Here is a 22,631-nt window from a genome sequence, read left to right as displayed (position 1 = left end):
TCCGAGAGCTGGAGAGCCAAGGGGTGGTCAGCAAGACCCACTCACCCTTCAACAGCCCCATTTGGCCTGTGCGAAAATCTGAAGGAGAATGGAGATTGACCATAGACTACCGTGCATTGAATGAGGTGACTCCACCACTGAGCGCTGCCGTGCCAGACATGTTAGAGCTCCAGTACGAGCTTGAGTCCAAGGCAGCAGAGTGGTACACCACTATCGATATTGCCAGTGCATTTTTCTCCATTCCTCTGGCAGCAGAATGCAGGCCTCAGTTTGCTTTCACGTGGAGGGGAGTGCAGTATACCTGGAACTGACTGCCCCAGGGATGGAAGCACAGTCCCACCATCTGCCATGGACTGATCCAGACTGCACTAGAAAGGGGTGAGGCTCCAGAACATCTGCAATATATTGATGACATCATTGTGTGGGGGAACACAGCTACGGAAGTGTTTGAGAAAGGAAAGGGAATCATCCAAATCCTCCTGGGAGCTGGTTTCGCCATTAAAAAGAGCAAAGTAAAGGGACCAGCTGGTGAGATTCAGTTCCTGGGAGTAAAGTGGCAAGATGGACAGCGTCAAATTCCTACAGACGTCATCAACAAAATCACAGCAATGTCTCCACCCACCAATAAGAAAGAGACACAGGCTTTCCTAGGTGCCATAGGCTTTTGGAGGATGCACATTCCTGAGTATAGTCAGATCGTGAGCCCTCTTTACCTGGTCACCCGCAAGAAGAACACTTTCCACTGGGGCCCTGAGCAGCAACAGGCCTTTGTCCAGACCAAGCAGGAGATCGCTCATGAAGTAGCTCTTGGCCCAGTTAGGACGGGACCAGATGTGAAGAACATGCTCTATTCTGCAGCCGGGAACCATGGCTTGTCCTGGAGCCTTTGGCAGAAGGTGCCTGGGGAGACTCGGGGTCGACCACTGGGATTTTGGAGTTGAAGCTACAGAGGCTCTGAGGCCAACTACACTCCCACAGAGAATTAAATCTTGGCTACCTATGAAGGAGTCCAGGCTGCCTCAGAGGTGATTGGCACAGAAGCACAACTCCTCCTGGCAGCCCGACTACTGGTGCTGGGGTGGATGTTCAAAGGCAAGGTTCCTTCCACCCACCATGCCACCAGTGCTACATGGAGCAAGTGGATTGCTCTTATCACTCAGCGCGCCCATATAGGTAAACTGAATCGCCCTGGGATTCTGCAGGTAATTACAAATTGGCCCGAAGGTGAGAATTTTGGTGTCACAGATGAAGAGCAAGAACCAGTGACACGGGCTGAAGAAGCTCCTCCCTATAACCAACTGCCCCCAGAGGAAACACGCTATGCTCTTTTCACTGACGGTTCCTGTCGCATCGTAGGGATGAACTGGAAGTGGAAAGCAGCCGTATGGAGCCCCACACGACAGGTTGCACAAGCTACCGAAGGAGAAGGTGGATCAAGCCAACTTGCAGAACTCAAAGCTGTTCAACTGGCCCTGGACATTGCAGAAAGAGAGAAATGGCCAAAGCTCCACCTCTACACTGATTCATGGATGGGAGCCAATGCTCTGTGGGGATGGCTGGAGAGGTGGAAAAAGGCTAACTGGCAGCGTAGAGGAAAACCAATTTGGGCTGCTGATGAGTGGAAAGATATTGCTACCAGGGTAGGGAGGCTACCTGTGAAGGTCCGCCATGTAGATGCCCATGTCCCCAAGAGTAGAGCCAATGAGGAACACCAAAACAATGAGCAGGTAGACCAGACAGCAAAGATAGGGGTGTCCAAGATAGACCTAGATTGGGAACACTAGGGAGAGATATCCCTAGCTAGATGGGCCCATGCTGCCTCAGGCCATCAGGGCAGGGATGTCACCTATAAGTGGGCACGAGACCGAGGGGTGGATTTAACCATGGACAGTATTTCTCAGGTTATCCATGACTGTGAGATGTGTGCTGCCATCAAGCAGGCCAAGGGAGTGAAGCCCCTATGGTACGGTGGGCAGGGGTGCAAGTACAAGTATGGGGAGGCCTGGCAGATTGACTCCATCACACTGCCCCAGACACGCCAGGGCAAGCGCCACGTGCTGACCATGGTGGAAGCCACCACTGGATGGTTGGAAACTCACCCTGTGTCTCATGCCACTGTCTGGAACACCATCCTGGGCCTGGAAAAGCAGGTCCTGTGGAGACATGGCACCCCTGAGAGGATTGAGTCAGACAATGGGACTCATTTCAAGAACAGCCTTATCAACACCTGGGCTAGGGAACATGGCATTGAGTGGGTGTACCGTATCCCCTACCATGCACCAGCTGCAGGCAAAGTGGAGAGGTACAATGGACTACTAAAAACCCAGATAAAAGCTTTGGGTGGGGGATCTTTCAAAAATTGGGAGCAGCATTTAGCAAAGGGCACCTGGTTAGTTAACACCCGAGGTTCCACCAACCGAGCAGGTCAGGCCAGTCTGAGTCCCTGAATGTAATAGATGGTGATAAAGTCCCAGTGGTGCGTGTCAGAGGTTTGTTAGGGAAGACTGTGTGGGTCAATCCTGCCTTGAGTACAAACAAACCCATTCGTGGGGTTGTCTTTGCTCAGGGACCAGGTTGCACATGGTGGATAATGCAGAGAGATGGAACAACACGATGTGTACCTCAGGGAGATCTGATTGTGGGGTGAGAATCATATGCAATATCACTGTTTGTTGGATGTTACTGCCATTGTCTGTACATTAAACCATACAGACATGAGACAGAAGGAAATGTGCAAGTGTCGAAGGTCTGAGCGAGTGGAAGATGGAGCTTTGAGTGAGTAAAGTGAAAGGGGGGGAATCCTGCAGCTCTGTAGGGGCCTGGATTCAGTGGTCCAGTGTCGGGATGTGATGAGGGCATGATGGGTATTGCTTGTAATTTTTGGGGGAACAGATGGAAATTTTGTGTGAATAAATGCATGATGTGTGGTAGTATGTTGATGATATGGGGATAAGGGGTGGAATGTCCTAGGGTGACGTTATGATGCTTGTATCCCCATTCATGTGTTCTGTTAATGTTGGATATTATGTTCTGTGCCTTCAAGACCGGCTCTGAAGAGGGAAAGTTTTGTTTGGGTTTTCTTATCAGCCTGGCGGGACACAGAGGCAGGGCAGTACCATAGTGCAGCTTTTGCTTTTTGCCTTTGCTTTTTGCTTTGCTCTCTTGCTCTTGCTTCTGCTTTGCTTCTGCTTGCTTTTTCTCCTGCTCATTAGCTAGTTTAGCTAAACAGTCCAAATTTCTTCCTGGACTGTTTCTCCTTTCCTTTTTTTTGACCAACTCAACTCTGCTCTGGTCTGGGACCTGGGAACACTGAGAGTTTGCACCCTGTGGCCTGCAGCAGCTGCCCCAGTGCCGGAGGGACTGATAACAGAGCGACCACCCCTGAGAGAGACTTTCTGAATTTGTCATATTTTCAGAGTGGTGTCATCCGGTATTGTTAATTTTGTGTGCTGGGGGTGCTGTGCCTGTTAAATAAACAGGTTCTTTCCACTTCTCTCTGAGGAATTCTTCCCAAACTGGTTGGGGGGAGGAGCCATGTGGGTTTGGAGATTCTCTACCAAATTTGCCCTAAACCAGGACAATCTCATGGCCCTCACATTGTCATGGTCATTTCCTGCTAGTCATAATCTCATCCTCTCTATCATCTCATTGTTATGGTCATCTCACGGTCACAAGCACATCATGGTCAGCTCATGGCCATCTCATGGGCATGATGATCTCATGAGCATGGTCATCTCATGGTCATCTCTTGGTTACAGTCATCAGATGCTCACAGAAATCTCACATTCATGGTCATCTCATTGTAATGGTCAGCTCATGACCATGGCTGTGTCCTAGTCACAGTCAGGGTCATTGCATGGTCATGGTCATGGTCATCTCATGGTCACGATTACATCGTGGCCATTTCATGCTTATGGTCACCTCATGATTATGAACACATCATGGTCATCTCATGATTGTCTCAATGTCAACTCATGGCCACACTCATTTCATGGTCATCTCATGGCTGTGGTTGTCATGGTCATGGTCATCTCACGGTCATATCACAGTCACCTTACGATCACGATCACACATGGTCATGGTGTGTTGTTGTCATCTCATGGTCATCTCTTGCTCACAATCATCTCACGCTCATGGTCACTTCACAGTCATGGTTATATCATTGTAATGGTCATCTTGTGGTCCTGGTCATCTCATGATCATGGTCATCTCATAGTCATGGTCATCTCATGGCCATTTCATAGTCATGATCATTTCCTGATCATCATCATTTCCTGGTCATGATCATATGGTCATGTTCAGAGTCATGGTCATAGTTCTGTCAAGTTCGTATCATGGTCATGGTCATCTCAAGGTCATGGTTGTGTCATGGTCATTGCATGGTCATGGTCATCTCATGAACATCTTGTGGCCATCTCATGGTCACTATCATGTCATGGTCTTGATCCTGTCATGGTCGTGGTTATCTCATGCTCATGGTCATCACATGCTCATGGTCATCTCATGATCACATCATGGTCACTTCATGGTCATGGTCATCTCACGGTCATGTCAGAATCACCTCATGATCACAATGGTCTCGTGGCCATGGTTGTGTTGTGGTCATCTCATGGTCATCTCTTGGTCATAATCATCTCATAATCACGGTTGTCTCATTGTTATCTCATCTCAAGGTCATTATTGTATCGTGGTCATGGTCATCTCTTGGCGGTACCAGTCGTCAGTTTTTCTGGATCTGGACTGAAGGCATTTGAGACAGTAGTTCATGTTCAGACTCAAGTGTTTATTATTTCTTATCAGTAAAACAGTCTCATTACTGTGAGTTTGGCAGCTTTTCATTAGAAGGCACAAAATGGCCAACCATCTCTTGTTACAAGGTCTTTTAAGACCAAACTATCCAATTAAGAACTCACACCTAGGTTATTTTCCCTTTTAACCCAATAACTGATCCCTAAGAGCCCCCAGTGGGGACTTTTCTGCCCAATTACAAAATGCCACCCAAACCCATGAAGAAGAAGGAAGAATCAGCACAAAGAAGAAACCCAGGACAACAGCCTGTGCCCTCCATCTTGCTTCCATCCACAACATACTAAAAATCCCAAAACCTCAATTTCTCACAAAGTGATACACCTACACTGCTCTCTATAACATATTTCACACTTTTGTGGATTTCAGTCTATCTTGAAGTCTAGGAAACTTTCTCCATGAATGAGGGTCAAAGTCAGTGTTCCCCTGGAGGTCAGGGCACCCCAGAGCAGACAGAGAAATATCCCCTGTGCCCTGGGTTTTCACAATCTCTTGCTCATCTCGTGGTCTTTAAGGCCCCATGGCCATGGTTAAGTCATGATCACCTCATGACCACGATCACCCCACGGCTGTGTCATGGTCATGAAATGCTCACAGTCATGAAATGGTCATGGTCATCTCGTGGTCAACTCATGGCCACAGTCATGTCATGGTCATGGTCATAGTCATGTAATGGTCATGGTCTTTGTCATTTCCTAAGCACCAACATCTCATGTTCATGGTCCACCTCCTGATCACAATCATCTCATGCTCGTGGTCCTCTCATGGTTATGATCTCATGCTCATGGCTTTGTCATGGTCATCCGATGGTCACAGTCCTCTCATGGGCATGATCACCGACATGGTCATCACATGGTCATGGTGATGGTCCTCTCAAGATCATCTCATGATCAATTCATGTCCACAATCGTCATGGTCATCTCATGCTCATCACATGGTCATGGTCACCTCCTGCTGATCTCATGGTCAACTCATGGCCACCATCATATCAGGTCATCTCATGGCCATGGTCATGGTCATCTCATGGTCATGCATAGCAATGGGGAACAAGGACACATGGACCTCCTTGCTTGCTCCAAAGAAGATCATTCATTGTAACCAACCAAGCCTTTTATACTTGAAACTTGCCCCAAACTTAAACAAACTTCACCAAAATAAGCACGCACTGGCTGCCTGCCACTGCGGTGTTGCTGTTGATGTGTCCCTTTACCCAATCAGCTCTCTGACCATGTGATGTCTACGTGTCTCCCCAGCCAATCCCTGCCTCACACATGAGGTGATCACCAACCCACTCTCTGGCCATCAAACCACAGCTGAACCCTTCCCAGAATGCCTTTTGGTGAACAGAAGTGAACGGAAGTGAACAGGATTGAACAAAGGTGGAAAAGTCCTTATTCTGCAAAGCTTTTCTTATTTCCCACAGTTATGGTCATCACCATCATCTTATGGTCATCTCACAGTCACCTCATGGTCACAATCCTCTCACAGCCATGGTCGTGTCATGATCTTCTCATGGTTTTGATCACCAGATAGCCATGGTGTGAGACAATTATGGTCATCTCATGGTCACCTCTTGGTCAAGATCGTGCCATGGTCACAGTCATGGTCATCTCAAGGCCTTCATCATTTCATGGCCATGGTGGTGTCATGGTCATCTCATGGTCATCCCACTGTCATGATCATCTTATGGTCATCTCATGGTCATTGCCATCTCATAGTGATGGTCATGGTCATTTCCTGATCACCATCATCTCATGCTCAGGGTCATGGTCACAGTCATGGTCATCCCATGGTCATGGTCATCTCAGGGTTGTGTCACTCATGGTCATTCTCACGGCCATCTTGTGCTTGTGTCATGGCTGTGATCATGGCCAGGGAACCTCTCTGAGATCCTGAGCCCTGATTTTGGGACACTCAAGGACCACTGGGGACAAGGAGCCCTGGCCTGACCCCTCTCCCCATCCCACTGCCCCTCCAGGAGCCCAACGCAGCCAAACCCTCCTGGGGACACCTCAGACATTGGACACAGAGCAGGAAATGAATCCAGGGGGATGGAACTGGGTGTGGCTGACAAGTCCCCATCCTGCTCCTGGTGTCCCCATCCTGCTCCTGGTGTCCCAATCTGTTGGATCGGCGGAAGAAATGCGGCACACAATATGCGTGATCAGCAAGTCTCCAACTTTATTGATAGTTCACACATATTTATATTGGTGTTAATGAGGCTTATACATATTGCAAAGCTGAGCTCATTATTGGTTAATTACTTCTCAGTCAACCACGCCTACTTCTATATTCTTATGTTATTTTGTTACTACTTCTACATTCTCGTGGTTATTCTGCTGAAACTGTCCTCATATTTTTGGCATGAGACCCTCTCCTCTATCCAGTTGTTGCACCAAGGGCACAATGTCCTTGTCAGTGGTTGGACACTGACTGCTGAATCCTAGACTTGCCTCCTTCTAACTTAACCAACGCTATTATGTCGACGTGACCTTTCTCAGCTGGCCAGCTGTCCACAAAGCTCTCCACACCAATGAGTTCCAAATTGCTCCCGGTATGATCCCAATTGCCCCCAACACGTTCCCAGGGGCTCCCAGTCATGCCCTGTATGGTTCCTTTCACTCTCAGTAAGAGCCCAGTGTGGCCCCAGTCACTTCCAGTATGAGCCCAGTCACACCTTACCCGATGCCATTTGCCCCCGCTGTGGTCCCAGTTGCTCCCAGTATAAGTCCAGTCACCTCCAGTATGATCCCAGTTTCTCCCAGATACTCCCAGTACTATGCCAGTCACTCCAAGTGTGACCCCATCAGTCCCAGTATGATCCCAGTATGACCCCTGCATAGGCCAGCTGCTCCCAGTATGATCCCAGTTGCTCCCTGCATTATTCCAGTTTCTCCTCTTCACCCCTACTACAGATCTGATCACTCCCAGTATGATTCCAGTCACTCCCAGGATGATCCAAACCATTCCCAGTCCCTCCCAGTATATCTCAATTGTCCCCTGCATGTTCCCAGTTGCCCTCAGTGTGGTCCCAGTATGATCCCTGGTGCCCTGGTTCTGCCCCCAGTGGGTTCTTTTCCCAGTCTTTCCCAGTCCCTCCCCAGCAGCTGCTGCCGTTTCCCAGATTCTGCCCCCCGCCATTCCCAGGCATTGGGACCCCCCTGCACCCCCTTATCCTGCACCAACACCCCCTGCACCCCCTTATCCTGCACCAACACCCCCTGCACCCCCTTATCCTGCACCAACACCCCCTGCACCCCCTTTCCCGGGTATCCTCCTCTCCCAGCCCCTGGATCCCCCGTTTCCGGGACCCTGGGGACCCCCGGGCCCCCATTCCCGGCCAGCCCGGGGCACCTCAGCCCCAGCCTCCCTTTGCTGGGAAACCCGGCCTGGGCACGGGGCTCTGCGGCCGCTCTGGGATTTATGATCCCCCAGAAGAAAGGGAGAGAACAGCAGAGGGAGGGAGAGAGAGAAGGAGTTACATTTCCAGGCACCGGGAACCCCCTAAACCTCCATTCCCAGGCAGGGAAACCCACCCGTACCCCCATTTTGGGTCCTGTGACCCCCCTCAATCCCCTTCCCCAGCACCGAGACCCCCCTGAACTCCCATTCCTGAGCACGTGGACCCCCTTGAGCACCCATTTCCACCCACCGCGACCCCCCTGTACCCCCTTCGGCAGCATCAGAACCCCCCTGAATGCCCTTTTCTGGTCATTGGCGCCCCTGGAACCACCATTCCTGATACCGGGACCCCCTCGAACCCCGAGTTCCGGGAAGGAAACTCCCCTGAACCCGCATTCCCGGGCACGGGAACCCCCATTTCCGGGCACCGGGATTCCCTTGCCCCCCCTAATCCGGGAATGGGACCCCCCCGCACCCCCGTCAGTGCTCTGGGACCCCCTGCACCCCCATTCCTGGCCATCCCGCCCTTCCCAGACCGCAGACCCGCCCTTTTCCTCGGCTTTTGCACCCCCGATCTCCCAAATTTCTGCATCTCCCCATTCTCCATTCCCGGCGCTTCCTGGAAGGGGTCCCAGGGGGTCTCAGCGAGGATCCAGTGGGATCCAGATGAATTCCCTGGAATTCCCCTTTTCCCCGTCTCGCTTTCCCCTCTCCCAAGCTTCGTCCCCGGGATCCGCGCGCCTCTCCCAGCCCCAGAGCCCCCTTTCCGTGACCCAGGACCCCCTCCTGGACCCCCCCTCACGTGTTCTGGGATCCCCCGCACCCCTCCCCGGCCCCCCCTTGCCCTTCCCAATGCCCAGACTCGCCCTTTTCCTTCACCTTTGCACCCCCAGATCTCCCAAATTTCCGGGTCCCTCCAGTTCTCCACTCCCGGCACTTTTTTAAGGGGGTCCCAGGGGTCCCAGGTGGTTCTCAGAGGGCTCCAGGGCGATCACAGCGGGGATCCTGAGGGATCCTGAGGGATTCTCTGAATTCCCCCGTCCCCTCCCCCTCCCCGCCCTCCTCGGTCCCTTTCGCTTCCGCGTCCCAACCTGCGAGACCGGGATCTGCCCGGCGACCGGTGACGTCACTGACACATCGGGCTGCCATTGGTGTACAGGAAATAGCGGCGCCAATTGCGGGGCCGGAGGCGGCTCTGGGGGCGGGGCCAGTCCTGGGGCAGGGCCAGGGCTGTGGGCGGGGCCGCAGCGGAGCAGCGCCATGGCTGCAGCGCTGGGTCTGGGGCTGCTCCTGGGGCTCCTGGGGAACCCGGGGGGCGCGACCAAAGGTGAGTGGGAAACCCGAAACCGGGAATATCCTGAAGTTCCATTTCCGGGTACCGGGACCCCCCTGAACTTCTATTACCGGGCACGGGAACCCCCCATAGCCCCATTTTGGGTCCTGTGACCCCCCTCCATCCCCTTCCCCAGCAACGGGACCCCCGTGTACCCCCTCATCTGGCACTGAGACCTCCCAGAAGCCCATTCCTGGGCAGGGAAACCCCCCTGAACCGCCATTCCCGGGCATGAGAATCCACTGAACCCCCATTCCTGAGCACGGGGACCCCTTGAGCGCCCATTTCTGGACGCTGGTTACCCACTTGAACCCCGAATTCCGGGTAGAGAATCTCCTGAGCCCCCATTCCTGGGCACTGGGACACCCCTGAATCTCCATTTCCGGGCACCGGGACCCCCCTGTGCCCCCTTTGGCAGCACCGGGACCCCCTTGTTCGCCCTCATCTGGCACCAGAACCCCCTGAACCCCCTTTTCTGGTCACCGGCGCCCCCGGAACCCCCATTTTCGGGCACCGAAACCCCTTGAACCCCGAATTCCGGGAAGGAAACCCCCTGAACCCGCATTCCTCGGCACGGAAACCCTCTGAACCCCAATTTTTGGGCACTGGGACCCCCCTGAACCCCCATTTTTGGGCACCGGGACCGCCCCCCCGCCCCCCCTAATCCGGGAATGGGACCCCCCCGCACCCCCGTCAGTGCTCTGGGACCCCCTGCACCCCCATTCCCGGCCATCCCACTCTTCCCAGACCCCAGACCCGCCCTTTTCCTCGGCTTTTGCAGCCCCCGATCTCCCAAATTTCTGCGTCTCCCCCGTTCTCCATTCCCGGCGCTTCCTGGAAGGGGTTCCAGGGGGTCCCGGAGGGTCCCAGGGGGTCTCAGCGAGGACCCAGTGGGATCCAGATGAATTCCCTGGAATTCCCCTTTTCCCCGTCTCGCTTTCCCCTCTCCCAAGCTTCGTCCCCGGGATCCGCGCGCCTCTCCCAGCCCCAGAGCCCCCTTTCCGTGACCCAGGGACCCCCTGGAGCCCCATTCCTGCCTTTCCCAGCTCCCAGATCCCGCTGCCCTCAACACCGGGGACCCCTGCACCCCCTTTCTTCTCAGTCCTGCCTTCCCCTGTCCCCAGACCCCTCTTTCCCTTGTCCCTGAGACCCCATGGACCCCCATTCCTGCTTTTCTCAGCCCTCAGCCTCCCCTTTCTGCTCCATCAAGGACCCTCAAGATTTCTATTCCCAGGTCCTCCCACCTTGTGACCCCTTTCCTGGGCACAAGGATCCCCTGGAGCCCCCATCCTGCCTCTCCCAGTCCCTGTATCCCCCTTTCCATAACCCTGGAACCCCCTGAGCCCCTCATTCCTGGACACCAGGACCCCCTGCAGGCCCTTTCCTGTCCATCCCACCTCTCCCACCCTGTACACCCTTTCCTTGGCCCCAGGATCCCCAAACCCCTTCCCAGCTCTCCCAGTTCCCCTTTCATTGATCCGTGATCCCCTCAGCCCCCCCAAATCTCCGTGTCCCCCCAGTTCTCCACTCCCTGCGTTACCTGGGTGTGGCAGTGTCAGAGCCCAGCCCGGGGATCCCCCAGTACATGAATATTGGGTACCTGGATGGGATCCCCTTCACACGCTACGACAGCGAGCGGGGCCAGGCAGAGCCGCTGATGCAGTGGATAAAGGATGGAGTCGAGCAGGAATATTGGGAGAGTGAGACCCAGATCAATGTGAGGAACCAGCACATCAATGCCAGGAACCTGGAGATACTGCGGGAGCGATACAACCAGAGCAGGGGTGAGTGGGGGGAGCTGTGGGGCTGGAATGGGATCAGTGGGGCTGGAATGGGATCTGTGGGGACAGGTTGGGATCCATGGGGTTGAGTTGTAGATCCATGGGACTGGCATGTGGATCCACGGGGCTCCAAGGGGCTGGAATGAGGCTCTGTGGGTCTCAATCAGATTCTGGGGCTCCATAGGGCTGGAATGGGGCTCTGTGGAGCTGGGACACAATTCCATGGGTCTCTGTGGGTACAATCCCCCCAGGTCTCCACACAAGGTTGAGAGTTAATGGCTGTGACCTCCTGTCCGATGGGAGTGTCCGTGGATCCCGCCAGATTGGCTATGATGGGCGGGATTTCATCTCCTTTGACCTGGGATCTGGGAGATGGGTGGCGGCCGACAGCGCTGCTGAGATCACCAGGAGGCACTTGGAACAGGAAGGGACCGAGGCTGAGAGGTGGACGAATTACCTGAAGCACGAATGCCCAGAATGGCTCCGGAAATACGTCGGGTACGGGCAGAAGGAGCTGGAGCGCAAAGGTGGGAGCAGAATTCCTGTGGGGATTTGGGATTTGGGCATGGAGAACTTGGGAACACAGTAGTTCCTGTGAGAATTCCATGGGTAGATCTCACCCCCATGCCATTCCTATGAAATTCCATGGTCAGATTTCACCCCCATCCCATTCCCATGGAACTTCATGGGCAGATCTTGCCCCCATCCCATTCCCATGGAATTCCATGGTCAGATCTCTCCTCCGTCCCATTCCAGTGGGAATTCCATGGTCAGATCTCACCCCAGTCCCATTCCCATGGAATTCCACGGATGTCTATCACCGTTATCCATTCCAGAGCCCCCTGATGTCCACGTGTCCGGAAGAGAGGAACACGGGACGCTGATCCTGTCCTGCCACGTGTACGGATTCTACCCCAACACCATCGCAGTCAGCTGGATGAAGGGGGGCGAAACCTTGGATCAGGAGACGGAGTGGGGCGGGATCGTTCCCAACAGCGACGGCACCTTCCACACCTGGGCCAGGATCGAGGCGCTGCCGGAGGAGCGGGAGCAGTACCGGTGCAGGGTGGAGCATCCCGGAATGCCAGAGCCCGGGATCTTCGCTTGGGGTGAGGCTGGGAATGTGGGGATTGGGAATTTGGAATTCCTAAATGGGGATTCCCCTTCCCCTTCTCACTATCCTGTGTTTCCCAGAGCCGACATCTGGCGGGAATCTCTCCATGGTGGTCGCTGTGTCTGTCATCGCTGCCATCCTCATCCTCATCGTCCTCATCGGATTCGGCGTCTGGAAGCTCCAATCCAGTAACACACGGGATAGGTGTTGGGAAGGGACATGAATCCACCCAGCACCGTTCTGGGAATCCTGTGCCACTGATGCTGATCCCACTTTGTTTCCACAGGGAGGAGGGACAGGAATGGATACAACCCGGCAGCCGGTGAGTTCCAATGGCGGATCCAGCTCTGGATCCCCTCTGTGTGGATCCCAGAATGGATCCTGGGGTTAATCCCAGTGTGTGATCCATGCTGGAATCTCATGGATCTTCTCTTTCTGCAGGAAAAGATGTGGGAACCAATGGCTTGAGCACAGGTACGGAGCAGGATCAGGGTGGGATCCCAGAGGGAGATTGGGGCAGGATGGATGGACTGGGATCAGGGAGGGTTTCTGGATCAGAGCAGGGTCCAGAGTGGGATCAAGTGGAATTGTAGAGTGGGATTTGGGCTGGATTCTGGAGCAGGATCAGGTGGGATGGAATGGAGCAGAATCCGGTTGGGGTTCCAGAGAATGACTGGGGCAGGATGGATGGGGCGGAATGGAGTGGGATGGAGGGAGCAGGGCTGGGGTAGAGTGGATGGAGTGGGATCAGGTGGGATGGATGGAGCAGGATTGCAGCAGGATTGGGGTGGGGTCAGGTGGGATTCTGGAGCAGGTCCTGCTCTCCATGGGCTCCAGCCAGGTCCATCCTGTGGAATGGGGACAGGGGCAGGGTGACACCGTGACCCTCTCTCATCCTGGCAGGAATCACTGCCTGAGCAATCCATGGAGCTGGATCCAGCCCCTTCCCTCTTCCCGGGAAAGCTGAGAGCTGCCAGCAGAGCTCATCCCGCTGCTCCCACCCACCCCACAGCTCTTGCTAATCAATGCATTTCCTGTTTTCCACTGTTTTAAAGGCAGGAACCACAAATATTCATAATGCTTCACTTCTGGTGTGAAATTATCTTGCTTCGGGCAATAAATCCTGCTTGGGGCAATAAATCCAGGTTCCCTCCTCCAGTGTCTGGCAGTTCATCTCTGGGAGCCAGGAATAGGAATGGGGTCACTGGGACAGAGATGGAGACACTGGGAGCAGGGATGGGGACACCAGGAACTGGGATAGGGGAAGCAGGAGCAGGATTGGGGCACCAGGACTGGGATGAGGATGCCAGGACCAAGACAGAGAGACCCGGAACAGGATGGGGACTTATCAGCCATACCCAGCTCCATCTCCTGGGATTCATTTCCCGCTCTGTGTCCCATGTCCAAGGTGTCCCCAGGAGGGTTTGGCTGCGTTGGACTCCTGGAGGGGCAGTGGGATGGGGGGAGGGGTCAGGCCAGGCCTCCTTGTCCCCAGTGGTCCTTGAGTGTCCCAAAATCAGGGCTCAGGATCTCAGAGAGGTTCTCTGGCCATGACCATGGCCATGACACGAGCACGAGATGGCCATGAGATGAGAATGACCATGAGTGACACAACCCTGAGATGACCCTGACCATGGGATGACCATGACTGTGACCATGACACAACCACAACCCTGACCATGAGATGATTTGGACCAAGAGATGACCATGGGCTGGCCATGGCACAACTGTGGCCTTGAGGTGACCCTGACGTGGTCGTGGCCATGAGGTGACCATGAGTTGACAATGACATGATCATGAGATGACCATTACAGTGACATGACCCTGAGCATGAGATGATGGTGATCAGGAAATGATCATGACCATGTGAAGGCCATGAGATGACTGTGACCATGAGATGATCACCACCATATGGCCCAACCACAGCTGAGAGATGACCATGATAAGATTGTGGCAAATGAGTTGAATGTGAGATGATCATAAAATGACCATGACAATGTGAAGGCCATGACCGTGACCATGACACAACCAGGACCATGGGATGACCATTACAATGAGATGACCATGACTGTGAGATGACCATGAGCATGAGATGATTGGAACACACCATGGCCATGTGTGATCATGGTCATGACATGACTGTGAGATGACCATTACAGGGAGATGACCATGAGAATACGGTGATGGTCATCAGGAAATGACCATCACCCTGAGATGGCCATGAGATGACCGTGACCATGACACAACCATGATCATAAGATGACCACTACAGTGAGATACAACTGTGACCATGAGATCACCGTGACCATGAGATTATAGTGACCAAGACATGACTACAATGCAACCATGGCCATGTGGCAATCAAGGCCATGAGAACACCGTGACTGTGACCATAATACAACCACAACCATGAAATGATCAAGATCATGACAAGATTCAAGAGCTGACCAAGAGATTACCATGACCATGACACAACCACAGATGTAAGATGACCATGATGTGATTGTGGCCATGAGTTGACCATGAGGTAACAATGAGATGACCATGACATGGCCATGAGATGACCATGACATGATTGTGAGCATGTGATAACTGTGACCAAAGACCATGAAATGACCACAACACATCATGGCCATGTGGTGATCAAGGCAATGAGACAATTGTGAGATGACCACAACCATGACATGATTATGACCATGAGATGACCATGGAATACCCATGACTGTGACACACCCATTGCTTTGATGATGTGATTGTGACCATGAGATGACCATGAAATGACCATGAGATGATCATGACTAAATTATGGCCACAGGGTGATCAAGACCATGAGATGACCTTGACCATGCAATGACCATGACACAACCATGACCTTGAGATGACCATTACAGTAAGATGACAGTGAGCATGAGATGATGGTGATCAGGAGATGACCAAGACCATGAGATGACCATGCAATGATCATGACACAACTGTGAGCATGAGATGTTTGAGATTAGGAGATGAACACAATATAACCATGGCTATGAAATTATTGTGGCCGCAGGTGATCACAACCATGACATAATGGTGATAAAAAGATGATTATGACCACGAGATGACCATGACCATAACCATGACCATATTAATTTGACAGAACTATGACCATGACTGTGACCATGACCATGAGATGATGGTAATCAGGAATGATATGAGCATTATGGTGAGTTGACTATGACCATGAGATGATGGTGATCAGGAATTGACCATGATCATCATGGTGACACCATGACTGTGATGGTGACACGACTACAACTGTGACATGACCATGAGCATGAGATATTGAGACCAAGAGATGACCATGAGATGACCATGACTATGATCATGACACAACCATGGCCATAAGGTGACGAAGAAATGTCCATGACTATGACCATGACATAACAATGACTCTGAGATGACCATGGCCATGGGGAATTGTGACCAAGAAATGACCACAACATGACCATGACCATAACATGATCCTGACCATGAGATGACCATGAGCATGAGATGATTGTGATCAAATGACCATCACCATGACCATGAGCATGAGATGATTCTGACCATGACACAATCGCGGCCGTGAGATGACCATGATACAATTATGGCCATGAGCTGACCATGAGCTGACCATGAGCTGACCACGACCCGGCCATGGTCTGGAGCTCCCCAGACCCCGTCACTGCCCCCACCCCCAGGTTCATCCTTTACTGAAATTGTTCATTTCCCATGGAAAATACGGAAATCTGAGCAGGGCGCAGCCAATGGAGCGCCAGGAAATCAGAGACATCACAGGTTGCCAGGCAGAACAGATTTCCCCTCCTTGCCCTTGGCGCGGCAGCCAATGGGAAACCGCATTTTTGGTGACGTCACCGCGCTAATGTGGAAGTGGCGAGCGCGGGGGCTGCCGGGATCGGGGTGGCGGTCGCGGGTCGCGATTGATCCCAAGTGGCTCCGATCGATCCCGACTGATCCCCATCGATCCCCATCGGCTCCCATCGATCCGCGGCCCTTCCCCGCCGCGATGTTCTTCACCTGCGGCCCCAACAAGGCCATGGTGGTGTCAGGTGAGTTCGGGGGGCCCGGGGGCTCCTGGTGACCCTCAGAACTCCTGGGAACCCCCAAATCCCCTCAGAATTTCCCGGGAACCCCCAGAATGCCCCCAAAACTCCCGGGAACCCCCAGAATTCCCCCCAAAAACTCTTCCAGGACCCCCGCCAGTGCCCTTCAATCTCCTGGGAACCCCCGGAATTCCCCAAAAACTCCCGGGAACCCCCAGAATCTCTGCCCTCAAAATCTCCTGGGAACCCCCAAAATCCCCCCAAAACCCTCCAAGAAACCCCCAGAATTATCCCCAAAACTCCTGGGAACCCCCCCCCCCTCCGTACCCCCAAACTCACCCTGGGACTCATTGGATCGGACCCCTCCTAAGCCCCCAAACCCCTCCTGGGACCCCCCAAACCCCTCCCCGAGGGTCCCCCCCATCCATTCTGCCCCACCCCGGGACTCCTGGGGACTCCTCCCCAAATTTTCCCCCAGATTTTCCCCCCAAATTCCCCCCTTCAAAACCCCTGAGGTCCCCCCTGACCACCCCAACCCCCTCCAAGCCCCTCCTGGGACCCCCCAAAACCCATTCTGGGGATTCCTGAGGGTGTCCCCGTGTCCCCCCGAGGTTTTGGGGTCCCCCCGGGGTTTAGGGTCCCCCCCAGCTCTTGGTGCCCCCCAGGTTTCTGCCGCAGCTCCCCGGTGATGGTGGCCGGGGGCCGGGTGTTGGTGATCCCGTGCCTGCAGCAGATCCAGTGGTGAGGAGGGGCCCGGGGGGGGGTTTTTTAGGGTTCGGGGTGGGGGGGCTTCCCCAGAGATTTGGGATGATCTCCCCGGCCTCCCCAGGATCTCCCTGAACACGCTGACGCTGCCTGTGCGCAGTGAGAAGGTTTACACCCGTCACCGGCATCACACAGGTACCCCTGGAACGACCCAAAACCACCCCGAAAATACCACAAAAGTACCCTCATGTGTCGCAGACATCTTTCATGAAAAATCCTCTCTTAGGATTTTTCCTTGTGAGAAGCTGCAGTTTCAGCAACCAAAAGTAAACAATGGTTATCTGCTGCTGTGGAATGCAACAGGTAGACCCGTGATTGGTCTCCTGTGGATGTTTGGATTTACTGACCACTCATGGCAGAGCTGGCTCTTGCTCTCTGTCTGAGACACAGATCTTTGTTATTCATACTTTTCTATTCTTAGCTTAGCTAGCTTCTGAAGAAACCTTTTCCTTTCTATTTCTTTTTCGTATAGTCTAATGTAACATATATCATAAAATAATAAATCAAGCCTTCTGATCATGGAGTCAACATTCTCATCTCTTCTTCATCCTGAAAACCCTTGTGACCACAGTCACAATTGGTGACCCCCGACTGAGGAGGACAATCATCACTTGGTGAGACCACCAGAGGAGCATTGCTGCACTGGGTAAACCCCAAATGTGTGGCATTGATGGTTGCTTCACAAGTGACCACAGAAGTGGATTCTAGCCAGGAGCTGAAGAACTGAAGATCCGAATTTGGACAGAGTTCTCAGCAAGGCTGACCACAAAGAGAACCTTCTGAAAAGCCTCCAGGAAGATGTTCAGAAAGCCTAGCAGCGCCATGCAGATAGCCAGAGAGTCCTGGACACTGTCACAAGGTACTGTTGGTTTTTCCCCTCCTAAAGATGAGGCCATTTGCAGTTTGTGGCTGCTCATCTGGAGGACTTCTCCCCTAGAGGATGAGGTTCCATTGTCCCCTTCAGAGGAGAAACTTATTGCCCTCTGGCAAAAATGGGGTGAAGAGGACAGAATTCTCCTGTTGGAGACAGATTTCTATGAGTTTTTTCGATGGGCAAAGCTCTTGGGGTTTTTTACAAATGTGCTATATGCCCTTGATATGTTCATCTGGGAGTGTATGGGCTCCATTTTCCAATTCTTTTTATACTGTGGGTTTGGATGCCCCTCGATTTATCCAACCTTTTTGAAGCTCTTTCTAGTCTTGAAACGGAGAGCAGCTGTTTCTCCCTGGATTGCTAACTGCAAGGGGAAAGCCCCGTTCCCCCCAATTCCGGGGCAAGACCCTTTGGAAGGGGACGCTCTGCTGCTTTCCAGCCCCCCTGAACCACAGCGGGGGGCGAAGTTTCGCCCGCAGCCGAAGTTTTTTTACCGCGTCTTCGGAGCACGCTCAGACGGAGCCGTTTTTTCCCCTCTCCCGTTGCTCTCAGGGGGGATGGGAGTGGGCGGTGCCGCCCCGCCCAGCGCCGCGAGCGCCGCCCCAGCCCGCCCCGCGCGTGCGGGCGCTTCCCGCGCGGCCCCTCCCGCCGCTGTCCCTCCGGCAGAGCCTGTGGGCGCTCCGGCCACGGTTCCGCCGCTTCCCCGCCTGCATCTGAGGCCTCAGAGACGCCGCTTCCCGCGGCTGCGCCGATGGTGCTGGGCAACAGCGATCCACCGCTCCCCCCGGCCGTCCCGCTGCCTCCCGTGCGGGCTCCGCCGCCTTCTGCGACTGCGCTTCCGCGGCCGATGTCAGAGCCCGGCGCAGAAGCTGCCGCCGACCCCGTGCCGCCCCCACCGCCCCCGCTGCCTCCCCAGGCGGCCCCGCTGCCCGCCCCGGCAGTTCTGCCGCCTGCGGGGACTCCGTCCTCCGTGTCTGCGTCCGAGGCTGCCCTGGAGCCGGCGGCAGCTGCAGCGGCGCCTCCTGCATCCAGCGTGACTTCCTCCCCGAGTTTTTCGGGTTGTCCCGGGGCTGCCCCTATGGGGGGAGCTGGGACAGGGGAAGAGGGCGTCAGCCTGTCCTTCCGTGGAGGAGGCATGGCCCGACAGCTCGCTGTGGGCGCAGCCCGGCTGCCTGTTTTCAAGATCAGCATTTTTGGTGGGTTGGGGGGTGTTTGGTCCGGGGTTTCCCCCTGGGGGATGCAGATCTCTCTGCCGCCCCTCGCGCGCCCCAGCAGCGAGGGGGAGCTGGGTCCCGAAAGTTCTGCCCCTGGTCCCCAGCCCAGAGGGGGTGGCGGTGGTGCCGTGAGGCAGATGGGAGGAACACCTGGTGCATTTGCATTGCAGAGGCAGAGGGCACAGCAGGAAGCGAGCATCGCTTGTCTGCTGTGGGGAAAGGACATCCCCAGACCTGGGACAAAGATTCTCGGGACAGCTTCTGTCTTCCCATTGCCGGCATGCCTCGGTGATTTTGGGGAAAGGAAGCGTTTGGTCACCCCTTCTGCCGTTGTACTGGCGGCAGGGTGCGGGTCTGTGCCAATGCAGAGCCTGCCTCGGGGGCTGGGCCTGGGCTGTCTGCCTTGGTTGCTTGGGCCAGGGCCACCTCCCGGCCTCCTGTTGGGTTTGGGGGCTTTGCTTCCCCCTTCTGGTCCTGGGCCACCTTTCTGTGGGCCAGGTCTGGGGTTCCTGATCCTTCCACATGGGCCAGGGCCCCCAAGGGCCTCTCTCTGGCTCCTCTGCTGCTGCTGCTCTTTTTGACAAAAAAGAAAAAAAAAAAAAAAAGAAAAAAAAATTAAATAACGAAGGGTGAAAGAGCTGGCAGGGCAGCAGCTCAGAGGCATTGAGGAGCCAGGGATTGGTTTCAGCCCAAGTTGTTCAATAAAGGGCTGTGGCAAGACATTTCAGAAATTTTCTCAAAATTGTTTGAAGACTGTCAATGGACTTTTGATAACTATTGATGGACTTTTCTGTAGCAAGCCTGTTTCAGGACCAAAAGAAACTTTCAGATATGGCAAAGAGGAACATCTTCAGACCATGGACTTGCCTGAAACTCAGCTGCTTGGACGTGAATTTTCTTTGCATTGTTTTTGCATTTTCTTATATTGTAAAATTGTTTTAGTGATATGATAGAATTTTATGTTCTACAGGTGAAGAAATTCCTAGTTCATTCCACAGGAGCACTTGAGTGAAGTTTGATTGGCAACAGATAACCTGTCAAGTGTTTGTCTTTTCCTCGGCATGAGTAGAGCAGAGAAAATTGCAAACACTTTTTCCTTTTAAATTAACTAAATAAAAAAAGGTGACATGTCGCAGACATCTTTCATGAAAAATCCTTTCTTAGGATTTTTCCTTGTGAGAAGCTGCAGTTTCAGCAACCAAAAGTAAACAATGGTTATCTGCTGCTGTGGAATGCAACAGGTAGACCCGTGATTGGTCTTCTGTGGATGTTTGGATTTACTGACCACTCATGGCAGAGCTGGCTCTTGCTCTCTGTCTGAGACACAGATCTTTGTTATTCATACTTTTCTATTCTTAGCTTAGCTAGCTTCTGAAGAAACCTTTTCCTTTCTATATCTTTTTAGTATAGTCTTCATGTAACATATGTCATAAAATAATAAATCAAGCCTTCTGATCATGGAGTCAACATTCTTGTCTCTTCTTCATCCTGAAAACCCTTGTGACCACGGTCACAGCTCTCCATGCTGCCCGGCCCGCACAGCCCAGCTCGGTGCCGGCCCTGGAGCAGAGCAGCTTCCAGCAAGCAAGAGGCAAACGCATCTTGCCAAGAGTTAAAACACACCAGAGAGGGAAGATGGCATTAATGTTTGCATAAAGGCCTTGGAATTCACAGCTCTCTGAGAGAGATTTGGGGCTCTCGGCTGGACAGAGATGATCCTGCTCTGTGCTGGGCTCAAAGGCAGGGAACACGCCCTGCCGCTGCTGCTTGGCGGGGTCTCCGCAGGCCCAGGCAGATGCCAAAGCTGCTCTCACAGTCTTCTCCCTTGCCACGCCCCTCCGCCAAGTGCCGGGGGCCTCAAGGACGGAAAGGAGCGCAGGGAGCCAAAGGGAGACGGCTCACTACCTCCCTGGGGGCTCCTGGGGAAGCACTTTGCTTGAGAAGCAAGCCCCTCTCTTCCAAAGGCATTTCTCCAAATGCCTGCATTTCCCAGGGAACACCAACACACTCTTAAGGTTTTGGAAAAGGTTTTGGAAAAATCCAAACTCTTTATTAAGGGAAAGCGAAGCAAAGGGGTGAGCTGGGAGACAAAAAAAGCGGATGGGCAGGCTCTGAGAGCTGGAGGGAGGGAGCTGCCAACAGGGAGAGAGATGGCAGGAGCTCCTGGAGCTTGCCACAGGCTCAGCTCTGAGCAGCTAGAGCTGTGCCTGGAGCTGCAGCTGGTGCATCCTGCTCTGCAGCTGCTCCCATCTGCAATGGGAGCTGGAGATGGCCGAGGGATGCCGGTACATCTGATCCAGCAGATGCAAGAAGTCCTGCAGATCTTCTTTGGAAGGTCAGCTGAATGAGTACGCTGATGCAGGATGGGCTGTCATCTTCTCTCAGGGCTTGAAGAGCTGGAAGAGAGAGGAACAGAGCCACGGTCAGAGGCCAGATGGAGGGAATCCAAGGAAAGCCTCCTGCCAGGCCCATCCCAGCCGGCTCTTGCCAGGGCTTCGGCCGGAAGGTGTTGGTCACGGATCGCCCACGTTTCGCTGGCAGCTCTGCGGGCTGTGCCCCCGCCGCCCCTCGCCCGCACAGGGAGCAGAGCCCTCCGCAGCCCGGGCACGGATTGTAGCTCCGGGGCCGGCATGTGCAGCTGCCCCCGGCGATGCTCGCTGCCCCGCGGCTGCCCTGACTCACCCTCGCTGATGACCTGGAGCTCCTCCTTCTGCCCCGTGACGAGCACTCCGGCCAGCCCTGGCAAGACAGAGCCCGTGTCGGCCCCGGGCGGCACAGCTGCCCGGCACGGGCGCTGCCAGCCCTGCGGCCGCACGCCCTCCTGCCCGGGCAGGGCTCCCGATTGGAATTAATGATAACGGGAATTATGTGTATGTACACAAAGTTCAAGAACAGAATAATAAATATTGACTGTCAATCCATGTACTTTCAGAGGAAAAATAATACTATTTATACACATATGTACACTTAGAAATAGTTTTTACTTTTAACTGCCTGGATAACATCTTCCTGCTCCACTTGAAGGCCAAATAAGAGCTTTGATCGCAACAGTACCTTTGGTAAAAATATGCGAGCTTCTGTAGCAGCATGAATCCAAAAAACACCAAAAAGAATATACAAAATTCTTTCACCTGAAAATAAGTGATATCTAAATCCTACAAGCTGCAAGTTTCCTGCTCACTGTGAAATGACAGCAACAGTTCTGAGGGAGGAAAAACAGTCTTTGGCACAAACACACAAGTTTTCTAATAGCCCCAATC

The 22,631-nt window shown here is 53.6% G+C and overlaps 2 protein-coding genes across 3 annotated transcripts in view; both read left to right on the top strand.

The window, feature by feature from the left end:
• LOC129132016 (uncharacterized) overlaps positions 1 to 22,631 on the top strand; it is a 201,807-nt gene that overhangs the window by 133,586 nt on the left and 45,590 nt on the right. The window lies entirely within an intron of this gene.
• LOC143691833 (class I histocompatibility antigen, F10 alpha chain-like) lies at positions 9,440 to 13,594 on the top strand. 2 transcript variants are annotated; one of them, XM_077191170.1, is made up of 8 exons: positions 9,440 to 9,535; positions 11,062 to 11,325; positions 11,574 to 11,849; positions 12,159 to 12,431; positions 12,517 to 12,624; positions 12,723 to 12,758; positions 12,878 to 12,910; positions 13,340 to 13,594. In XM_077191170.1, exons 1-8 carry the CDS (start codon positions 9,469 to 9,471, stop codon positions 13,351 to 13,353), a joined length of 1,071 nt encoding a protein of 356 aa, XP_077047285.1. In that variant the 5' UTR covers positions 9,440 to 9,468; the 3' UTR covers positions 13,354 to 13,594. The 2 variants fall into 2 exon arrangements, with proteins under 2 accessions (XP_077047285.1, XP_077047284.1); XM_077191169.1 differs by having other exon boundaries at positions 9,454 to 9,535; positions 11,035 to 11,325.

This window comes from Agelaius phoeniceus, chromosome 27 (genome assembly GCF_051311805.1).
Source record: "Agelaius phoeniceus isolate bAgePho1 chromosome 27, bAgePho1.hap1, whole genome shotgun sequence".
Lineage (NCBI taxonomy): Eukaryota > Metazoa > Chordata > Aves > Passeriformes > Icteridae > Agelaius > Agelaius phoeniceus.
Note: the sequence above shows the minus strand (reverse complement) of the source record. Positions and strands in the feature narration are given on the sequence as shown.